The sequence below is a fragment of the Cibotium barometz genome, chromosome 5 (assembly GCF_041138505.1).
Source record: "Cibotium barometz isolate CiBa-2024 chromosome 5, ASM4113850v1, whole genome shotgun sequence".
Taxonomy (NCBI): Eukaryota; Viridiplantae; Streptophyta; class Polypodiopsida; order Cyatheales; family Cibotiaceae; genus Cibotium; species Cibotium barometz.
Window position 1 is genome coordinate 4,655,575 of NC_141050.1, and position 22,968 is coordinate 4,678,542.

The 22,968-nt window shown below is 44.0% G+C and overlaps 1 protein-coding gene across 1 annotated transcript in view; it reads left to right on the plus strand.

The window, feature by feature from the left end:
• Positions 1 to 21,140, plus strand: part of LOC147637985 (RNase L inhibitor protein-like protein) — a 34,447-nt gene extending 13,307 nt beyond the window's left edge. Inside the window, exons 4-5 of the mRNA XM_086797319.1 lie at positions 20,645 to 20,710; positions 20,874 to 21,140. Of these exons, the coding sequence (XP_086653445.1) occupies positions 20,645 to 20,710; positions 20,874 to 21,104 (297 nt within the window). The 3' untranslated portion in view covers positions 21,105 to 21,140. The remainder of the gene's footprint in view (positions 1 to 20,644; positions 20,711 to 20,873) is intronic.
• Positions 21,141 to 22,968: the final 1,828 nt, after the last annotated feature.

Genomic DNA, 22,968 nt, shown 5'->3' on the forward strand with positions numbered 1-22,968 from the left:
CGGGTTATGAGCCCTGCAAAGTTGTCGATGATGCGGGAGCATATTAACAAGCTGCAGGCTCTTCAGTAGGAAGTTCTCTAGGCTGGGAAGGAGATATCATCAGAGGACATGGCCATAACGTTGCTGTCGCATTTGCTCTCTCAGTACTCATCATTCTACTTGTCTTTGATTACCAGCGGCGGCAGGCTCAGCACCATTACTTGGGAGGAGCTTGTGCCCATGGTCTTGGACGAGGAGGAAAGATTCTCGAACCCTCCTCAGGGCGGAGGTTCGGAGGCCTTAATTGGCCAACGGTCGAAAGGCCGTAACACGGGCAAAGGAAAGACTTCATCGGAGAAGTCTTCTGAGAAGAAGTCCGACCCAGACCGCGAGAAACTGAAGGCAGAGGACTTGTAATGATTGTGGCGAGAAAGGCCACTATTGGAGGCACTGTCCCAAGCGGAAGATCGAGAAGGGTGAAGAATCCTCAGCAGCAATCGTGAAGACTCCAGCATTTATTTACCTGGAGGTGATGGACACCGATGTTTCATTTTCTTCAGGCAGGGAGGAGGTTGGAGGACTCGCGGCTACGGATACTCGGGAGTGGATTCTAGACAGTGGTGCTTCCAGGCACATGACTCCTTCTCGTTCAGATTTACAGGATCTCTGCAGGTATTTTGGTCACATTCTTACTGGGGATACATCCACTATTCCAGTTCAGAGTGAGGGCAGGTTGGAGATAGTTCTCGATGGCAGAGGGGGGAAGCATTCCTCCCAGGTGTTGTATGTTCCGTCACTTGGTTTTCATCTGTTGTCAGTGCATCAGGTTTGCAAGACTGGCGTACGCGTGGAGTTTGATGAGCATTTTGTTGCTCTCCGGGACAAGGCAACAGGCCAGATAGTTTGGGAAGGCGGAGTGGAGAATGGAGTTTACAAGCTTTTAGCACTCTCTCCCAGGTTCTCAGTTTTGTGATGAGTGGCAGTTTGGTAGTGGCCACTTAAGTGTGGATACGCTGCAGGTGCAGGCTTTCCTGGACCAGATGGTGGATAGCTTGACAGTTGATGGCAGCAGTTGGCAAGAACTTTCCAGTACTGATGTTGGTGGTTCTTGTGTTCGTCAGTCAGAGGAAACTTTACAGGTGACCTATGCTCTGATGTCTCGTAGCATTCGGGACAAAGAAACTCCTGTAGATGAGGACGTTCTGTCCACGGGGACCTCTTGGAAAGCCAGGCAGGTGGCAGTTGATTACTTGCAGAAGGAGGTGGTTGTTGCACATTCTCCAGGCTTTGTGGTTTTGGATTCAGAGGGGGTGGTTGACAGGTTTCAGAAGGCCTTGTGTGGTCTTCAGCAGGTTTCTAGGACTTGGCTTCCCACCGTAACAGGTGTTGATCCTTGTGAGCAGTGTGATGTCTCTTTCACTCGGAAGCAGAATGGTCCATTGATTTGGTTGATGGATACCAGATTGGACGGGAGCTTCCTGATGAGGTAGTTGAGCTCATGGTTGTAGATGACTCTTTGGGAGGCAGGATTGCGTATCTTGTGGTTTTTGCGGCATGCAAAGGATCATGGACTCTTTTACACAGGAGGGGGATTGATGGATGGAGTCTGACTCCACGGTTGGAGTGACTCAGATAGGGGAGGAGATCCAGACATGAGGAGATCTACTTCAGGCCTAGGAGCAGCTTTATGGAGCAGTAAGAGGTAGTCATCTTTTGCCTTGTCGTGGATTGAGGAAGAGTACTGGTCTGCTTGTGATGCTTGTGAGGTGGTAAGGTTGCATGGTAGGATTGGGCTTCCACTGAAGGAACCCACGGTCATCCAGAGGCACTTTGTTCGTGAACAGATCGTTGTTGATGACATCTTGTTAGAGTTCTGTTCGACAGAGGATAGTACGGTGGACCTCTTCACTGTGATACTTTCCCAAGGCTTCTTGGGAATCAGCAATGGTTGAAGCAAGCTCGAAGCCTTATGTTTATCAAATTTCACCTTTTGACAGATGATGCATTGACGCACATAAGCCTCTATGTCTTTCCTCATGGCTAGCCAATAAAATTACCTCTCAATGAACTTAGTGGTGGGGAATATCCCTCTATGACCACCATAGGGCGGAGCATGAGACTCATTTTAAGACCTTCTTCCTAAGGTCCTTCACCACACATATAGCGTGCTATTGTGCATATGATACCCGTCTTTGCATACAAATGGGATACATGGTTTCCTGGCCTAGAATTCAGTACATATAGCTGCGAAATCATCATTTGTGGCATAATGTCTCGCAGAACCATCAAGTCCTCACAAGAGGCCAGTGATACAAGAGCAACATATGGCCTTGTTGAAAGTACATCGGCCAATAAGTTCTTCTTTCTAGATGTATGCACACTCTGAAAATGAAACATGGATGAGAAATTTGCCATGTGCATGTGCTTCTCGAAAATCTTGGGTTGCGATAGAAAATATCTAAAACTTTTATGATCAGTTTTAACAGTGAATTTAGCCTCCTAAACGGTAGTGTTTCCACATTGGAAGGGCATGAATCACGGCTAGAAGCTCTTCCTCATAGATGCCCAAGTGTCTCTCTGATCCTTCTTGATTTAGGAGTCAGGATATCCCCTATGCAGTCCCCACTTGCATCAGATTCCAAAGAGGAAGGTCTCTGCAAGTTGGGCACTGCAGGCCCAGAAATGATAACACTCTTCAAACTATGAAAAGCATCATTTTCAGCTTTGCCCCATTTATACGTGGCGTTCTCTTTGGTCAAAGCAGGTAATGGTAGTGCAACATGAGCAAAGTGCCATATAAAGTGTTGATAATACGAGCATAGGCCCAAGAAGCTCTGTACTTCAAGCACATTTATAGGTCCAAACTGCATGCACTTTAGCGGGATCCATCGAACCCTTCCTTGGAAACAATAGGACCCAAGTAATGGATTTTTGATAAGAAAAATTCACTTTTCTTGCCATCTATGTAGTGCTTATGCTTGCGTAACTCATCAAAAACAATGGCTAAGTGCTTCTTATGCTCCTCCTCATCCTTGGAGAAGACAAGAATATCATCAAAGAAAGTCCCAAAGCGGTGGCCATATGGGTGGAGATAAAGTTGTCCGTAGAGCAATTACACATATTATTAATCTAATCATCATTGAATCGTGCAACACTATGAGCTTAATCATCATCTCTCTTGCTACGCCTGCACACACCTGCACCATGCAGAACTTCCATCCACCTTAGCATGTAAACTCTAACCCTGAACTCGAGAGAAAATCCTTCTCTAACACTACACAACGAGATAGAGAGGAGTCTCAACTTCTTGTTAAAATTACATTAAATGAACAAGAGACAATCCACTGCCTGGTGATAGCACCTAGGGAGAACTCCAAAGTTTTAGCAGTGCAACATCACCCCAAAGCTCTTTCAGCAAAAGCCCCTTGAACGGGGCCTCCAATGGAACCCTAAAATGGTTCCAAATCCCTAATTAGGATTTTCAATGCAAACCCTAATGCTGGTCAGACATGTAACAGCAAAGCACCTTGTTTTCCTTGTCTTGGGCACTGTAGGGCTGCTCCAAATAAGTGAAAATGCTGTCAAAACGTGCAAACTCTAATTTCCAGCCCTAAAGCTCTAATTTGCAGATGATCTAGGCATTTTTCTGCGATAAAACTTGGTACATAAATGAATCCCACCAAGAAGTAGCATAAGATGGCTGCCTCTCACCTGTACTCGCTGTCCAGCACCTGTTAACCCTAATTTACAGCTGATAAACACTAATTTCCTGGAGTTTGGCTCATCTCCCGGCGATGAAACTTTGTGGAGAGGTCAAGGACAGCATGAGGAACTTGTTTGCAGCTGGCTGTACATGCCTGAATCTGAAATGCCCATAATTTTGCCAAAAGAGGGTGCCCATGGCCAATGCACAAAATCTGGTCCAGTGCCCATTTGGTGTCCAAAGTTATCAATAAGTGTGTGTGAATACTTATTATTATAAGTGAAAATTTTACTAAGTTCCAAAGTTGAGACTTTTTAGCCAAACTCCTCACCCATTTTGGAATTCTTGTAAAATGCCAATCAACAATCAACCTACACTTAGAAACACACGGTCTTGCACACAGTAGTTCCGGGCATCCCCAACAATGCAAGACTAACCCACGGCAACACATCTACCACAAGAAAATAGGTCACAAAAACTATCAGTTTGTCTAACTCACAAACAACCATGAATGATGCAAATGCATGTACAACATGGAAATTTCCAATTCTCATATCAAGTACAAATACCTGGAATCCCAGACATTTGAAAGACCCAGGTCCTATGTAAGCCCAGTCACATCTAAAGGTACATATAGGCCTGGTGACATGTCCAGTCCATGCTAAAGACAACCACTAGCCAATGGTGGTAATGCACACTGGCCCAGCCAGCCCATCACCACAAACAAGGGATACCTTATTGGCCCAACCAACAATACGCTGCTACTTGTGTCACAAGTAGGAAGGGGACCCGGAACAATAGAATAATAGACCAACACTTCAAATACTAGATAGAGCATGATAACACAGTGGAAGAACCATAAATAATACAATAACACCGCACTGAGCCGGAACGGCCGGCCCCCATAGGAACTTCTTTATTTACACATAAGCTTTTACAAGATACCAAGGTGCGGGTGCATACAACATCGGATTTTTCACAAAGCATCAGCACAAATCTTACCTAGATAACTATCGAGTGCCAAGATATGAAAAAGCTATCGGAAAACTGTCTCAAAACAGTCCCATAATCAGCCCATGAAACAGCCCGGTACGGAGCCAAAACAGCCCCAAACTTCGTGCCAAATCAGCCCCAAAAACTGAGCTCAAATCAGCCCCAGAAGAGAGACTCAAATCAGCCCAAAAACAGCCCCATAAACAGTCCATAAATCAGCCCCAGAAGAGAGACTCAAATCTGTCCCAGATTCCTCCAAAACAGCACCGGAAACAGCCCCAAATCTGCCCACAAAGCGGCCTTGGTGGTTTCACACGTGTGAGCTGATCCAGCCACTGTACGGCCTGCACAAAGATGGAGAGAAAGAAAGACAGCTGTATGACCAGCACAAGAGAGATGGGAGAGAGAAAACTCCAGTTGGCGAGATGCTTGATGATAAAATCAGCCCCAATACTTACTTTAATAGAGTCGAGTAGCTATATTTGCAGTGCTTTTCCCCTTTTTTCCATAAGTGGCTTTGCTCCCAAAAATAGCAACTTTTTAGCTTTTCTTGGCTTGTAGTGCAAGTTTTAACCCAAAAATATCAACTTTATGCTTTTCCTAGGCTTGTAGCCCAAGTTTACTCTAGGCGCCTCTTTCTGTCCACATATACATGCCCAAAAAGTAATAAGTCTACCCCGTTTTTGATGATGTGTGAACACACCAACTTGTGGGTCGCTTTATTGATAAAAATCCCATGGTGCCACCATCTTTCAGGCCCATGCCAGTGAATGTTTCAGCTTTCTTCTGTGGAAAGTCCCCGTTCACACCTTGGTTTCGCTCAGTGTGTGAAACACTGGTCAAGGCTGGTGAAGGTACCAAATGGTGACACCCCCCGTCTTATAAAGCAGTTGTCCACAACTGTATAAACAAGATACCACTGAGATATCCTTCAAGTATAACAGATGCACTGCCAATCCATGATTTTTATAATTCCGACATTAAAGCCATAAATCTAGATCGACGATTCGAAGTCAGATACAGGCACAAGAGCCAACCGTGTCTCAAAATATTCATAAATCCATAAACTGAGTCAATAACTCTGATATTAGCCAGACACAGGCTTAAGAGCCAATTGTGTCCCAAATATCCATTAAACCATAAGTAGCTTTAAGTGTACCTACAAAAGAAAAGTAAGCAAAATACATAGCCACAAAACATCTTGCCATGCCATTGGACTGCATAAGGGCACCACCCCTATGATCCATACGCATGCCCAAGCCAAACATGCTTCGCATGTCCATATGGTTCACCAGGGCAACGACCCTTCCATGAAACCATACATGCTCGCCAAGGTTTCCCCTTCCACGAGACTTCACTCACTAGGCTCACCAACCCTTCCATGAGTCGAGATATTAACTCACTAGAGTCACCAACTCTTGCATGAGTTCACAGGGTCATAGTCACTCACTAGGATCGCTAACCCTACCAGGAGTTCATGCAATACTCACTGGACAGAGTCACCAACTCTTCCATGATCCCATGAGTTCAGATGGTGAGAGATCAGAGTCACCAACTTCTCTCACTAGATGGAGTCACCAACTCCTCTCACTGGACAGAGTCACCAACTCTTCCATGAGTTCATATACTCCCTCACTAGAGTTACCAACTCTTCCATGAGTGCAGTATATCATAAGATAACAATAAATCTCAGGCATAGAGATCTTGGGTCTCCATAAATATGTCTGCGCGACAGATAGTTTTACAGGCATTTTGGTTGATGATAGAAATCCATAGAGAAATCCTCGATCCATAAGATATCCAATAAATCCACTGTAACCATAGTATACTCATAGTCTAGAATCAGCTAGTCCATGTAACTGATAAATACAGTTTCCAAGGAAAATGTCTTTTAGAAAAGTAACTTTTCCTGAAACACATCTCAAGATAGATATGAGAAACACTCTCCAGTTGCGTCAGCAAGGGAGTTCAACATGTACAAAATTCTAAATATTGGCAAAAAGCATCAACTCGGTAAAATTCAAAGTATACTTAGCTTTTCTTTGCTAGGTTCGTCACATGAAGCCAAAAGAAATATCTCGTCAGCATACACATAAGATATCTTGAGAGAGAGCTCCATTTAGCTTGCTTGTCAGCTTGATTTATAATCCACAATAATTCATTTGGAAAGAGTGCTGAACACGGGTACATAAAGCCAACTCCATTTTCCAAGGATAAAATCTGGGAATCCATAAATCTTTAATCCAAGCTGTCTACTGCTCATACTCATGACTGCTTCCACAAGCTCAATAGCAAAACTGTTGGTCAGTGTAGTCGCCACTTTTGATCTTTTCTCTTTCTCATTGTTGGTAGAAAGCCTCTTGCTTCCGAGAAAGCCTTGTCTCTTATACCAATGCCACAAGTAGGAAGGGGACCAGGAACAATAGAATAATAGACCAACACTTCAAATACTAGATAGAGCATGATAACACAGTGGAAGAACCATAAATAATACAATAACACTGCACTGAGCCGGAACAGCTGGCCCCCGTAGGAACTTCTTTACTTACACAGAAGCTTTTACAAGATACCAAGGTGCGGGTGCACACAACACCGGATTTTTCAGAAAGCATCAGCACAAATCTTACCTAGATAACTATCGAGTGCCAAGATACGAACACACCACCAAAAGCCATCCGGAAAACTGTCTCAAAACAGTCCCATAATCAGCCCATGAAACAGCCCGGTACGGGGCCAAAACAGCCCCGAACTCTGTGCCAAAACGGCCCCAAAAACTGAGCTCAAATCAGCCCCAGAAGAGAGACTCAAATCAGCCCAAAAACAGCTCCATAAATCAGCCCTAGAAGAGAGACTCAAATCTGTCCCAGATTCCTCCAAAACAGTACCGGACACAGCCCTAAATCTGCCCTAGAAACAACCCACAAACCGGCCCTGGTGGTTTCACACGTGTGAGCTGATACAGCCACTGCACGGCCTGCGCAAAGAGGGAGATGAGCGCTGTACCCTGTACGGCCAGCACAAGAGAGAGAAAGAGAGCTGTACGGCCAGCACAAGAGAGATGGGAGAGAGAAAACTCCAGTATGCTTGATGATAAAATCAGCCCCAATACTTGCTTTAATAGAGTTGAGTAGCTATATTTGCAGTGCTTTTCCCCTTTTTCCATAAGTGGCTTTGCTCCCAAAAATAGCAACTTTTTAGCTTTTCTTGGCTTGTACTGCAAGTTTTAACCCAAAAATATCAACTTTATGCTTTTTCCCAGGCTTGTAGCCCAAGTTTACTCTAGGCGCCTCTTTCTGTCCACATATACATGCCCAAAAGTAATAAGTCCAGCCCGTTTTTGATGGTGTGAACACACCAACTTATAAGTCACTTTATTGATAAAAATCCCATGGTGCCATGCTGTGTAGCCATCTTTCAGGCCAATCTATGCCGGTGAATGCTTCAGCTTTCTTCTATGGAAAGTCCTTGTTCACACCTTGGTTCGGCTCAGTGTGGGAAACACTGGTCAAGACTGGTGAAGGGACCAAATGGTGACACCTTGTAGCAGGTCTTAGGCCTAGCCAATCTTGCCACAAGGCTGGCTCCAATACACATTGGACAAATACATGATACTTTCTGGCCCGTCCAACCATACCATGTGATAAAAAAAACATAGCTTTTAGCCCCAAATCCCTCCAAACATAATTAGCAACTGTGCCCACATGAATAGGAAGCCTGTGTGTGGTAGAGTTTCTCCTTGTTTGTGACAACCCCACGGATCTCCTAAATGCAAAACACAAGTGATTGGTACAAACTCCCTAAGAGGGCTGCAGGTTAGCTCACCATCCAAGTGTAGGTTCGTGTCCGCAAACCTCCCCCGAGCCAGAGGCTACGACTCCAATCCCACAAACCATGCCAGTCAGCACTGGTATACCACCAACGTCTGCTTGCTATGGTCTTTGGCGGCGGTAATCCTAGTCCATTAGAGACCATAGAGTGAATCACTCTTTGTGAACAATAATAACCCAAGTCTCACTTATATAGTGGCTACTGCTACTACAAATAACTGTACGGTCATAAATAGCCAGTGTACTTGGTATTATTAACCATGAGCCTTAGCTGCTTGTATCACCCTGCTTTCTTTTAACCTAGGGCTCCCCTAACCTTGTTGGATTAGACTGCTAATCCTAAAGATTAGTACTAGGTATGTAACATCGTCTGTGAGGGTAGGCTTGAGACGACCGCAAGCTCTGATCCTTGAAGGAGGAGCTTGAGACGTAGGAATGGGCCTCCATGAAGATCCATTGTATACTAGGGGCCAAGGGACCATTGAGGAGGTTGGGGGGCGGGGTGGGGAGCGGGGGATCCGTGCGAGAAGAAAAGCCTTCTAGGGCTCACCACCTAGCTGAGGTCTTGACCCAGAGGGTTTTGATTGAATAGCTGGATCAATGATGCCCAGACCACCACAGTGACAAAGCTGAATAATCACTGTCCTTGCCACTTCTGTTGGCAATCACAGGAGATCAACCATGGAGCTATGTAGGATGAAATCTCTCCATGGTTGTGGAGTGTGAAGAAGAGAGAGGAGGAAGCTTGAGCACACAAGAGAGAGCAAATTGGGCACAACACAAGTGTTGGTCATGTCCACTCCCGGCTAGTTCAAGTGTGAACCCAGCTTACTCACGGGCACTTTTTCCCTGTGACTGGACACAGGTTTTTTCCCTGTGTGAACACACTTATGTGTGTTGGGCACTTTGCCCTAGGCCTTTTAGTACTCACTTGTACTTTCATTTCATATCATTATTGAGTACATCTTTTCCAGCACACTCACGTTTCTCTGTGCTTGAGGTTGTGTGTGTGTGTGTGTGTGTGTGTGTGTGTGCAGGCTAGCTTCCCTTCTACCCAACATTGGTATCAGAGCCTGGTTAGGGTTAGGGTTAGGGTTAGGGTTACACCCTGTTACTCCCAAACATTAGGGTTAGGGTTTGCCCCTTGCTGCAGCCTATTGCACACTTTAGACACCACACACTCTCTCTGTGGATCTGCGTGTACTCTCTGCTCCGTACAGGTGTGCACACGACCGTACGTCCTCTGTGTGCGTTGCCCCCGCCGCTCAAATCTGCGCCGCCTTGTGTGTGCCGCCAGATCTGCATCATACGCCTCTGCATTGAGCGCCGCCCGTCGCCCTTTGCGCTGCCCAGTTCGCAGCGCCGCTGCCACCTCTGTTGTCGCCTACGCCGGTCGCCGCCTTCAGATCTGCCATTGCCGCCCGCAGATCTATGTGCGCCGCCACCACCACCCTCTCCGTCGCCTGGTAGATCTGTGTGCGCCGCCGTCGCCGCTGTTTGCCGCCTGTCAGATCTACGAAGCTAACGTGTACTTGCGTCGCCGTCGTGCTGCCCGTCGAAGCTCCCAGATCTGCGCCGCCTCATGCCCGTACTACTGTGTGCCGACTATACCTCATGCCCGTATTGCTGTCTGCCTTGTTGAAGCCACTGCAAGCTCAGTAACTTTCTTACAGATTTTTTTTGTAATTTTTAAAAATTCAAAAATTGCTAAAATTAGCAAATTTGTTGCATTAATTTTGGGGCTTTTCACCATTGAGCCTGCAATTGCAACATTGGCACACATTGGCATTGATTTCAGTAGATTTGGTGATTGCACTAGAAATTAGGGGATTTTGCAGAAATTGACTCGATTTTGCAGAAATTAACTTGATTTTGTAGAAATTGGCACTTTTTTGCAGAAATTCGCACTATTTGCAGGCAATTTTGAGTATTGCAGGCACATTTGCAGGCAATTTTGAGTATTGCAGGCACATTTGGTTGGCATTGGGGCATTTCCCCAAAATTTTTGGGTATTGCAGGCACATTTGGTTGGCATTGGGGCATTTCCCCCAGATTTTTGGGTATTGCAGGTACATTTGGTTGGCATTGGAGCATTTCTCCCAAATTTTTGGGTATTACAGGCACATTTGGTTGGCATTGGGACATTGCTCCCAATTTTTGGGCATTGCAGCACTCGGTACAGGTGACAATCGCATTAGCAGATTTACAGGTGCAGATCCGGTTCAGATGTGGTCTAATTGGTTGCCTAAAAATTAGGGCTTTTCTACATTGAACCCATTTTTGGAGCATTCGACCAATTTACATTTGATCTGCCAAGATTTGAGCACTTGCAGCTCTTACAGGTGTCAGCTGATTGTGTTTTTCACGGCACATGTATACATTTGTGGTTTGCTGCAGTATATGTATGCCATTGTGGATACTTTGACAGATTTGCATCATCGTGCAGTACACTTGCAGATTTGGGACATGCATATGTATTTCTCCTAGTGAAGGAGTTTCCTTTTGGTTATCCTGCTATTTATCTCCCGCATTCTTACGGTTTTGCTGGACATTGCATACTCGTGATGACTTGTGACAGATTTGCTGTCCTATCATGGCTAACAGTAATAATGACCTCTTTGGAATGCTATCTCAAGAGGACAAGCTCAATGGGGACAACTACCTGTCAGAATACGCAGCGGAGATGATGACCAGATCTGGGACACGAGCAAAAACGCATGCAGAAAAAACAGCACAAGAGAGAGAGATATAGGCGTGTAACTCTGCTCTGATATACACAAGAAAATCCCGGGTATGATACACAAGTGGTATGGGACTGGGGGCCTATTTATATGCTCCCATATGAGCAGTCGGCCTGCTGAAAAGGGCCTCCACGACTGCATCATCAGTCGGCCAGCACTAAATGAAGCCCACGACTGCATACATCCAGTCGGCCAGCAGTACAGAGGTCCACGACTGCTGTTGGGCAGTCGGCCAGTCACCTGTCTGCTGATGGGTCAGTCGGCCAGCCACTCAGTGCTCCTGCCAACTCAGAATTGCCTCCCAAGCCACATAAAAAATGGGAAAAATAGGGGAAAAATGCGGGGAGTGAGGAAAAATGATAAAACACCTCATAAGGGCGGGCACACCCACAACAAAGGCCCTGGTGTATAAAACTGGACAGGAGATGACTTCTAACACTACCCTATGTGGACTTATATGATGCATCATGTTTTGGTTGCCAAAAATGTATGGTTGTATGTGGATGGCACTGAGGAGCGTCCTCTTGCACCTGCTCCAGCGGAAGGTGAAGTGATTCCCGCTCATCCTCCTGCAGGTCCACCTCCTCGTCTTTCTTCTACTCAGCAGCAGCGTACTTGGGATGCTAGGGATGCTCAGGCCCATGCATTGATTGCTCTCTCGTGCCGCAGCATATCATTCCGCACATTCGATCTTGCAACACTGCAAAGGGTGCTTGGGATACCTTGGCAGCATTGTATTCAGGTCGCAATGAGGCTAGTGTAGCTTACCTTCGGGGCAAGATTGAGACTGACCGCATGCTTGAAGGTGACTCTATCGATCAGTACCTTACGCATGTGAAGGACCTACGAGAGCAGCTCATTAACATTGATGAGGTTTTGACAGATAACTATCTTGTTCAGATAGTTTTGCGCAACTTGCTTGACTCTTATCAGACATTTGGCACCACTTTGTGGGTGTTGGCTGGCAATGCACCTAATGCGGTCACTTTTGACAACCTTGTGACTCTCTTGCTCAGTGAAGAGCAATCTCGTTCCAACAGGAACAACATGATGTCTGTTGAGTCAGCAATGGCTGCTCCTTTTCGTGGGAATAGAGCTGGGCCTAAACCTAGCCCATCGAATCCTCCCAGGACAGAGGACAAGGCTGAAAAGAAAAAGCGCTGTAACTGTTGCAGGAAAACAGGGCACACCATAGAGAAATGCAGGAAACGTATTGAGAGTGAAAAAAAGAAGAAGCTGGCATCTTCTTCCATGGGTGCAGATCAGGCCAATTTGGCTACACATGTGTCAGCCTTGACACTTACATCTTCATTGCGTGCAGAGATGTCTTCTAATGCCATTGCTTTTGATGACTATGCTTTATAGTCTGTACTCCATGGTATGCATTGTCTGGCAGATGCATCTCAGGGGGGGATTCTACTTGCCCACATGCAGTTGGTGATGCCTCATGGTCACTTATGCTTGTTGACCTTTATGCTGGTCCATGCTAGATGCTTTCTCTTATGTGATGTCTACTGGAGATGCCTTTTATGCTGTTTTCCCTTGCAGCGGGATTGTTTCTACAGTGTTGACATTGTCACTTTCTCACATGTGATGTTTACTGGGAGTGCCTTTTACTCACTTGGCCAGTGTTGGCTTGCTCTCATGGTTTTGACATGTCACATGTATATTATTCACTGTGGGATTATGCATCTTTACATTTGCCATACATGCCATTGATCATGGCATTGCTAAGAGTTTACCTATCCTCTCATAGCATTGGCTGATGCCCGCCTCAAGCCCCCACTTTTTCTCCCCATTTTCAGCTTTTCCCATTGCTGATTTTTCCTCATCGGATCCTCCATTGATGAGTTTCACTTTTGTAGCTTACATTGTATGTTTCACAGGCATGACTTTAGGATCCTGTTGCCTTCACACATGCGTATATCTGCTACCTCTTCTTATGCTTATCACTGGTGTAGTTACAGAGCATTGATGCGGATTACATGCAGTTCAGCTTGGCATTTGGTACTTGCCTTCAGGGGGGTATTATGCGATGCCTCTTGATTTGATGCAGTTGATGTCCACATGATCTTTGCCATGCATTTTTGGTGATGCATTTATAACCTACTGTGCTCTAGCATTAGCACTATGACATTAGGGATTCTCCTTTTCCCCGTTATATAGTGCTTGGTTTTTCCATTGGCACTGCAGTTCACTCTTACTGTGGAGCATAGTGCAGGGCAGCATTCACAGCTTTATTACCCTGCTGCTACCCGTTCACACCATTCACTTTAGGGGGGTTTGTTGGTCATGTCCACTCCCGGCTAGTTCAGGTGTGAACCCAGCTTACTCACGGGCACTTTTTCCGTGTGACTGGACACATGTTTTTTCCGCGTGTGAACACACTTATGTGTGTTGGGCACTTTGCCCTAGGCCTTTTAGTACTCGCTTGTACTTTCATTTCATATCATTATTGAGTACATCTTTTCCAACACTCTCACGTTTCTCTGTGCTTGAGGTTGTGTGTGTGTGTGTGTGTGTGTGTGCAGGCTAGCGTCCCTTCTACCCAACAACAAGGTGAATATATATAGAATGAGATGAATAATCCACCAAGTACAATATCCTTTTATAGTCATCAAACCCTATCCTTTGACTCTAACTAAGAGGTTGTTTACACCTAGAGTGTTCACACCAATTCGCTATAGACTCAATGAACCATATTGCCCATATCTCCAATGTCACATGGTATTTTGGTGTATTATTTCAATACCCTCCCTCAGTAAAATATCCATGGCTACTATGATGTCAATGCTAGCTCTAGTTACTGTTTACAATGCTTACTATTTACAATGTTGTTTATGATGACCATCCAAATGCCTGTAGGTCTTACTCATGGTGGTTTACAATGCCAATTATGATGATAGATGCTAGACATTGCATTACAATTCACTTAGGATAGAGGGGTGATCATAGGTGGGCAAGCCTTGGCTGGTCTAGGAAGCCACCTATGCCTTTTATAGCATCAAGGCTATCTCGATGTGACCAAGATGCTGATGAAGATCTTCTTGATGTCGATGTAGCACTTGATCCTCTTCATGTCGATGTAGATGTAGCTCTTGGTCTTCTTCATCCTTGATTTCATTGTGTAATGAAATCCATGTAGTCAAAGATAAATCATGTTCTCAATGTGTTCATGAAGCCTGACATGATGATGATGCATATCCCTTTCCGATGATAATGCGTTAAATCTGCTTAAGGGGGTCTTAGTCTTATCAATGGCTAGTGTCTTGCCCTTGTACAATTGATTTATGAGCATGATGGATGAGTTACATGAAGTATTCAAGCTCAAAAATGCTGTCGTCCCAAACAATGCTAATGCAGATTTATGCCCAGTTTTGGATCACTCAAATCAAGGGGAAAATCTGATTAGATGCTTTACAAAGGTTTAGCAACACTTGAATGTGAGATATGAACCACTAATGATCCCAAAAACCTCATATGATTAGCACTAATCAAGGTATTAGTGAAAGCAATTTTTTGTTAATTGAGCAAAAAATACCCTGATTTGTTGAGCACCGTCAGAGGGGTAAATCAAGGGGCTTTTTCAATATGAACCTTTGGCAAGCTGTAGCATGTCCCCAATGGTAGGGTTGAACCCTCAATGGTTCAAAAATACTAGGATTAATGTCGATTAATCATTGATTAGTAAAGGTAATTTACTGTTTGTAGTGCAGAAGAAGGAGCAACTTGGAGTGTCAAATTGTAAGCCTTTCACAAATCTTCTTCAAACCAGCCTCAAGGTGCACTTATAGCAATAGATTAACATGAGTTTAGAACCACTAAACACATGATTAGCCAAAATAATGACTCCTTAATCACCTGAATGCCAAAGTGTATCTTTGTTTAGTGCAAAGGGCTGGAGCAGCAGCTTGTACACACATTTTTTTGAGAAACCAATGCTGTAGCCGTGTTCGCCATCATTGAAAACTCCGGAGTGCTTGGTGAATTAGGTTGAAACGTTGTGATTAGGTCGCCATTGCATTTTTCCTAAAATAATTAGCGTTTTCTAATCGCTTCTTGCCGGTGATAATCCGTACAAATCAACTCGATTGAGGTGATAGGAGGTTACACCTTTGAGGTGAGAAGAAGCTTCAATAAGTGGTTTGGTCAATGGTTAGGTGTGGGGAGAGAAATCGATGCTCGAATGGTTGTGGGTAGTGTAGGAGAAGACCTAAATGGAAGAGAATGATTATAATAGATTAACTACTAATCATGATTAAGGTATGTGGTAAGATGCAGGTGATGATGCTGAAAGAGAGTGGAGTAGATGATAAGCATAGCATAAACACTAAGAATCATGGCTCTGATACCATGTTGGTAATCGCAGGAGATCAACCATGGAGTTATGGAGCATGAAATCTCTCAATGGTTGTGGAATGTGAAGAAGAGAGAGACGAGGAAGCTTGTGTCACCATTTGGTCCCTTCACTAGTCTTGACCAGTGTTTCACACACTGAGCAGAGCCAAGGTGTGAACTGGGATTTTCCACAGAAGAAAGCTAGAGCACTTTACTAGCATGGTTTGGCCTGAAAGATGGCCACACAACAAAAGCAGCATGGGATTTTATTCAATAAAGTGACTTATAATGTTTATGAGTCGGTGTGTTCTTTGGTCCCTTCATCAGTCTTGACCAATGTTTCACACACTGAGCGGAACCAAGGTGTGAACGGGGATTTTCCACAGAAGAAAGCTAGAGCATTTTTACTGGCATGGTTTGGCCTGAAAGATGACCATACAGCATGAGCAGCATGGGATTTTATTCATCAAAGTGACTTGTAATATTTATAAGTCGGTGTGTTAACATATCATTAATGATGGGCTGGATATATTATTATTTTGGGCTTGAATAGGTGGATAAAAGGAGGCACCTACTTGTAACTTGGCCCAACAAGCTTGGGAAAAGCACAAAAGTAGTTATTTTAGCCCATCCCGGTTATTTTTGGCAAAAAGGGGAAAAGCACTTCAAATATAGCTAGCCGACTTCATTAAAAGGAGCTGGGGGCTTCTCTTTTTTGCCATGGAGTTTTTTTTTCTCTCCCCTCTGCTGGCTGATTGCAGATTTTCTCTCTCTTCTCGCTTGTGCTGGGCGGTACAGCAGCTCTTGGTGATGATCTCTTGCGCTGGCCATACAACAGGCAATTCTCCCTCTCTTATGGCCTTGTCATGGGCAGATTTGGGCCTGTTTATGGAGCAGTTTTTTGGGGCTGATTTATGGCTGAGTTTTGGGATTGATTTGGCATGGAATTTGGGACTGTTTTGGCTTTGTACTGGGCTGTTCTCATGGACTGATTATGGGACTGTTTTGAGACAGTTTTTGATGCTATGTTTGTATCTTGGCTCTAGATTGAGATATGGGCAAGAGTTGTGTTGATGCTTTGTGGAAAATTCGGTGCTGTATGCACCCGCACCTTGGTATCTTGTAAAAGCTTGTGTGTGAATAAAGAAGTTCCTATGGGGGGCCGACCGTTCTGGCTCAGTGCGGTGTATTTATATTGTGTTCTTTATGGTTCTTCCGCTGTGTCATCGTACTATGTCTAGTATTTGAAGTGTTGGTCTATTATTGTCCCGGGTCCCCACCCTTACTTGTGACATTGGTATCAGAGCCAAGGCTTTCTCGGAAGCAAGAGGCTTCCTTTCAACAATGAGAAAAAGAAAAGATCAGAAGTGGGGAGGACTACACTGACCCCAACAGTTTTGCTATTGAGCTTGTGCTAGTAGCCATGAGCATGAGCATTAGACAACTTTGGACTAAGGATTTATGGATTCATCGATTTTATCCTCGGAATATGGAGTTGGTTTTATGTGCCTGTGTTCAACACTCTTTCCATATGGATTATTGTGGATTCTATAATCAAGCTTATAGACAAGCAATATGAAGCTATATCTTATCTGTATGCTGTGGAGATATTTCTTTTGGCTTCATGACGAACCTGGCAAAGAAAAGATAAGTATACTTTGAGTTTCACCAAGTTGATGTTTTTTGTTGATATTTGGAATTTTGTACATGTTGAACTCCCTTGTTGATGCAAGTGGAGAGTGTTTCTCATGTATATCTTGAGATGTGTTTCAGGAAAGTTATTTTTCTGAAAGACGTTTTTCTTGGAAACCATTCCGATTCTGGAAAAGGCTTCTCTATGGTTTTGATGAATAGTTTATGGTTTTGGTCTTGTGTACTAGAGGCTTCTAGCAGTATGGGATGCTAGAATTGTCGCCTACATAAGGATGTCATACGGAGAGTATTCTAGTGGTATGGGACGCTAGAATATGTCGCATATGCAGTTACAAAACTATGAATTATTTATCAATAACATGGACTAGCCGATTCTAGACTATGAGTATACTGGATTTTTGAAATTTATGGATACCTCATGGATCGAGGATTTTTCTATGGATTTCTATTATCGATTGAAATGCTTGCAAAACTATCTATCGCAGACATGTTTATGGAGAAGTAGGATCTCTATATCTGTGATCTATTGTTATCTTATGATATACTGCACTCATGGAAGAGTTGGTGAGTATATGAACTCATGGAAGAGTTGGTGACTCTGTCCAGTGAGAGGAGTTGGTGACTCCATCTAGTGAGAGGAGTAGGTGACTTTGATCCCTCATTGTCGAAACTCATGGGATCTTGGAAGAGTTGGTGACTCTGTCTAGTGAGTATTTCATGAACTCATGGAAGGGTTCGCGACCCTAGTGAGTGATTTCGGGTTGGTGACCTTGTGAACTCATGCAAGAGCTGGTGACTCTAGTGAGTTTGTATCTAGACTCATGGAAGGGTTGGTGACCCTGGTGAGTATCAGAACTCATGGAAGGGTTGGTGACCTTGGTGAGTAAAGCCTTGTGGAAGGGGAAACCTTGGCAAGCATGTATGGTTTCATGGAAGGGTTGTTGCCCTAGTGAACCCTATGGACATGTGAAGCATGTTTGGGCATGCGTATGGATCATAGGGATGGTGTCCTTACGCAGTCCAATGGCATGGCAAGATGTTTTGTGGCTATGTATTCTGCATATTCTTCTTTTGGAGGTACTTAAAGCTACTTATGAATTTATGGATATTTCGAGACACAGTTGGCTCTTGTGCCTGTGTCTAGTTATTATCCAGCTTATGGATTTATGAATATTTAGGACACAGTTGGCTCTTGTGCCTGTGTCTGGTTATTATCAGAGTTGTTCACTCAAGATATGGATAGTGTTTCTTTCTTGATACGGTTGGCTCTTGTGCTCGTATATGACTTCGGGTTGTGGATCTGGATTTACGGCTTTAACGTCGGAATTATATAATACTACTGATTGGCAGTGGATGTGCTATTCTTGAATGATATCTTAGTGGTATTAAGTTTATATAGTTGTGGACAACTGCTTTATAATACGGAGGGGATGTCACCATTTGGTCCCTTCACCAATCTTGAGCATTGTTTTACACACCGAGTGGGACCAAGGTGTAAACAGGGATTTTTCCATGGAAGAAAGCTAGAGCATTTTACTGGCATGGTTTGGCTTGAAAGATAGCCATGCAGCATGGGATTTTATTCATCAAAGTGACTTATAATTTTTATAAGTCGGTGTGTTCACATATCATTAATGATGGGTTGGACATATTATTATTTTGGGCTTGGACAGGTGGATAAAAGGAGGCGCCTACTTGTAACTTGGCCAACAAGCATGGGAAAAGCACAAAAGTTGATATTTTGGGCTGAAACTTGTACAAGCAAAGAAAAGCATAAAGGTGATATTTTTGGCTAAGTTCACCTATTTTGGTCAAAAAGGAAAAGGACTTCAATTATAGAGCAACTTGACTTTATAAAAGTACAAATTTGGGGCTGTTTTGACCATGCGCATTATGAGCTGATTATGGGACTGTTTTGAGACAATTTTTGGTGCTACGTTTGTATCTTGGCTCTAGATTGAGATCTTGGGCAAGAGTTGTGTTGATGCTTTGTGGAAAATCCGGTGCTGTATGCACCCGCATCTCGGTATCTTGTAAAAGCTTACAAGATACCCACCTCGGTATCCCCACCTTACATCCCAGATATCTGACCAGGGTGCCATGGAGAATCCACTGAAAAGACTCAACTTGTCACCAAGTTGGGGTGGGTGAGGATCCAATTCAAAAACCACACGACTAGTGCGAGCCTCTTTTGTCTTGTCTCTCATTTATGTTGCTGATGCATTGTTATTGTTAAGCATATCAAAACCCTTTGCTTTTATGGGCATTTTCGCTTTTCAAGCTCCATGCATAATCTCTCCTTGCATAAAAAATGGGATAGTTTTATTTTAGATTACTTAAGTTGTTATAAAATCTTTTTCTCTTGGTTATCTAAGAGATGTGTTAGTAATTGTTAATTTATTAACTTCAATGCCTTGTAGAGGTTCACTTGTCGTGCCATCTAGAATCCGCATGCATGAGCAAGGGATGATGAAGGTTCCTTATGAAAATCCTTAGAAGGGGCTCAACTAATGACTCACTCCTTGGAATGGATAGTCATTCCCACTATCTAGAATATGTGCACGTGAACGAGGGATACTGACGAGGTTCTTAGAGAGGCACATAAGAACTTAAATTGTGTCTTCTAGACAAACACATTTAGGTAAGCTTCCACCAACTTTCATGTGCTTTGATTGTCCAGGAAATGGTTGGAATTTCCAATTAATGCAGGAGGTAAGTAAGAGACTTACTTCCATCCCGAAGTTGGATGGTAAGGTTTTGCAGATAGTGGCAAACTATTCTTTGGTCAAACTTTCCAGAGGTGGAGCTTGGGTTTGCAATTCCATCTCATGCCCTTCCTTATGCGGTTGTCTTGGGCATTGAGCAAGGGATCAAAGGATTATTGTACAGGAGGATGATAGTAATATTGGATTTCGCCAATGAGGTGATAGCTCAAGTGGTAAAGGTGCTTGTCTAGGACCAGTAGGTCCTGGGTTCAAAACCCTTCCTCGGCTGCATCGCCTACGAGCGGATGAAAAAAGTGCCTACAAGCAGTGAAAAATGATAATTATGGGAGGATCTTGGGCCTAAGGCTAGTTGGGAGAAAAAAAGATCGGCTTTCAAAATTTTGATACCTATTACTTCAGAAGGTGGAGGCTTGATTTCTTACTGCTTGCAAGAGGTTAGTAGACAGCTTTACCTGCAGATGCATTGGTTACTGGAGGGTTTTTCAATAGGTGGATAAGAGGCCGAAGATGGGTGTCTTTTACTGGTGCGAGTAGTTGGGAGGAAACCCTTCTCTCTGAGGAGGAGAGACTTGCTAGCCTGGAGTTTTGTTGGTTCAATAGACACTGCTTGATTAGAAGACTTTCTCCCCTTTGGGCAGTGGATCGTTCTTCAACGTGGATGCCTGACTGCAATTTTTCGTGCAGGATTTTGGCCATTGTGACATAAAACGATGTACTGGGCGTAAATTGTCTCGGCTTGGGTTCTTAAAGGTAAGGACTTCTTTTTGGCAGCAGTTCATAGTTTGTTACATCATAGTTTGTTACAAATCAAAAAAATGAGAGAATGCTCAAAGATCTCAAACAGTTGATCTCTCTGCAGAAAGTTATGATATAATACACTAGGCTAAGCACGTGCTATGAACTTGGTTTGCAGGAGTTACGTATTCAACAGCGTTTTGGTGGTGTTGTGCTCAGGTATTCAGCCCATGGTGGCCAGTTGCTGCATAAATTTTGGTGCTTTGGTTATCTTGGTTCTGATCCTTTGACTACTTTTGCTTTGAGTTCAAGCTGCTTGCGGTTCTATGAGTTCATTTTAGCTGTTTGGTTTTTCAAATGGAGAGGTTCAATGTTCCTCTCTAATGTTGGAAAAGTGACCCCATTGTAAGACTTCTAACTACGTTAGTTTTGCGACTGTGTGACCCCCACCATCCCCCCCCCCCTAACCCATACTCCTGCAGGCACTCTTCCGCCCCCTTGACCCTTGCATCAGATCCCCCAGCCCACGTGTTCCTCCCCTCGCCTTCGTTTCCTTGTGCCCCCCTCATGTGCCCATCATTTCACCTCCCCTGCTCCTTCACCCTTGCGTTTGGTCCCCCAGCCCTACGCATTCCCCCTCCCCTCCATTTCGTTGTGCCTTCCCCCCATGGAGATTGATGGAAGGCTTCTTTGGAAGTTCTGGTGCTGACAAGGTGTGGCCCGAATGTTAGCTTTAGGAGTGGCCATATGGTGATTTCTCAGATCTTAGGACAGACTGTGCAGTAGAGAGGTTTTTAAAAAAACCTTTGCATCTCTTGGTTGGTCAATTTACATGGATACCCGACAACTGAGGACAGCTGCTATGTTATTGAGGGAGAATGATACACCTGGACCCACTGTAGACTGACTGGACATCAGTGGAATGGGTCAATGGTAGATTGGCCAGGCTGTGGGCAGCGTTTGGAGGATTTGGGCAGCCCTTTGGAGTAGTTGGGCAGGCTAGATCAGAAGCGCCTATATGATGAGCAGGTCGGGCAACAATGTAAACGACCACACGTGTGAAAAGAGGAATTTTTGTTGGTTGTGGACGCCCATATGATGGCTAATTGGAGCACCTGGGCACTATATAAGCATGCTTGGATATTCAGTTCCACATCTAATTGAAGCCTGAGTAAACCTTCTCTACATTGGCGCTGATATGATGATGGTCTATAAGAGTGTTTGGGCTGAGGATCAAAGATCCACATTTTCAATATCATTTTGTACTTCGAGAGTACTGTTGTATCTCATTTTCTTGTACAAAAATATACAGTAATTTAGGTAGTTGTGCAATGTGCATGTGTCTCTGTCTATTCTCCTGCTCTCTTTGCTCTATTATACATTAGGCACAAGTCTACCACGTTAGTTGTGCGACTCTCCTTGGCAAGGTGGGCTGTGGACAGATGGGCTAATTATTTGGCCCAATTTCATTTCCAAATCATGCATACTCATGGAAAAGACAACAAGGTAGCGGATGCACTATCTCTGAGACCCATGAGCCATGCGGTTTCTATGGATTATCATATGGATTTTACTTTGATGAAAGATCTTTATGCTACCGATGAGGATTTCAAGGATATTTGGAACAGATTGCAGAATGGAGATGTAGTGACCTCCTATGTCATCAAGGAGGGTTTCCTTATATGATGCAAACCCGGTTATGTGTGAAAGGATTTTTAGGCCAAAAGTGATGGAAGAATGTTATGCTCCACCCTACATGGGACATAGCGGCATCTTGACTATAACTCAAGCTTTGGAGAACTACTTTTATTGGCCTAGCATGAGAAAGGACATTGACCGATATGTTCCCGAATGTTTGGTTTTTCAGAAGGTCAAGTTTGATTGACAAAAGCTAGGAGGACTATTGCAACCATTGCCGATTCCAAATGTTCCATGGGAGAGTATTGCTATGGGTTTTATCTTTGGATTATCAAAGTCAAGAAATGGGAATGATGGTATATGGACTATTATTGATAGATTCAGTAAGCAAGCCCACTTCATCCCAGTAAAGAAGACCATTCGCACAGAGCATATGGCGAGATTGTATATGCCTAAGTCCATTGTGGTGGATAGAGATCCTCAAACTACTAGTTTCTTTTGGAGAGATCTTTTCGATAATATGGGGACAAAGCTAAATTTCTCTTCGGCTTATCATCCTTAAACTGACAGACAAAGTGAGATTGCAAACCTCACTATCTTGGATATGCTGAAGTGTTATGCTCTTGAGGCAAAGG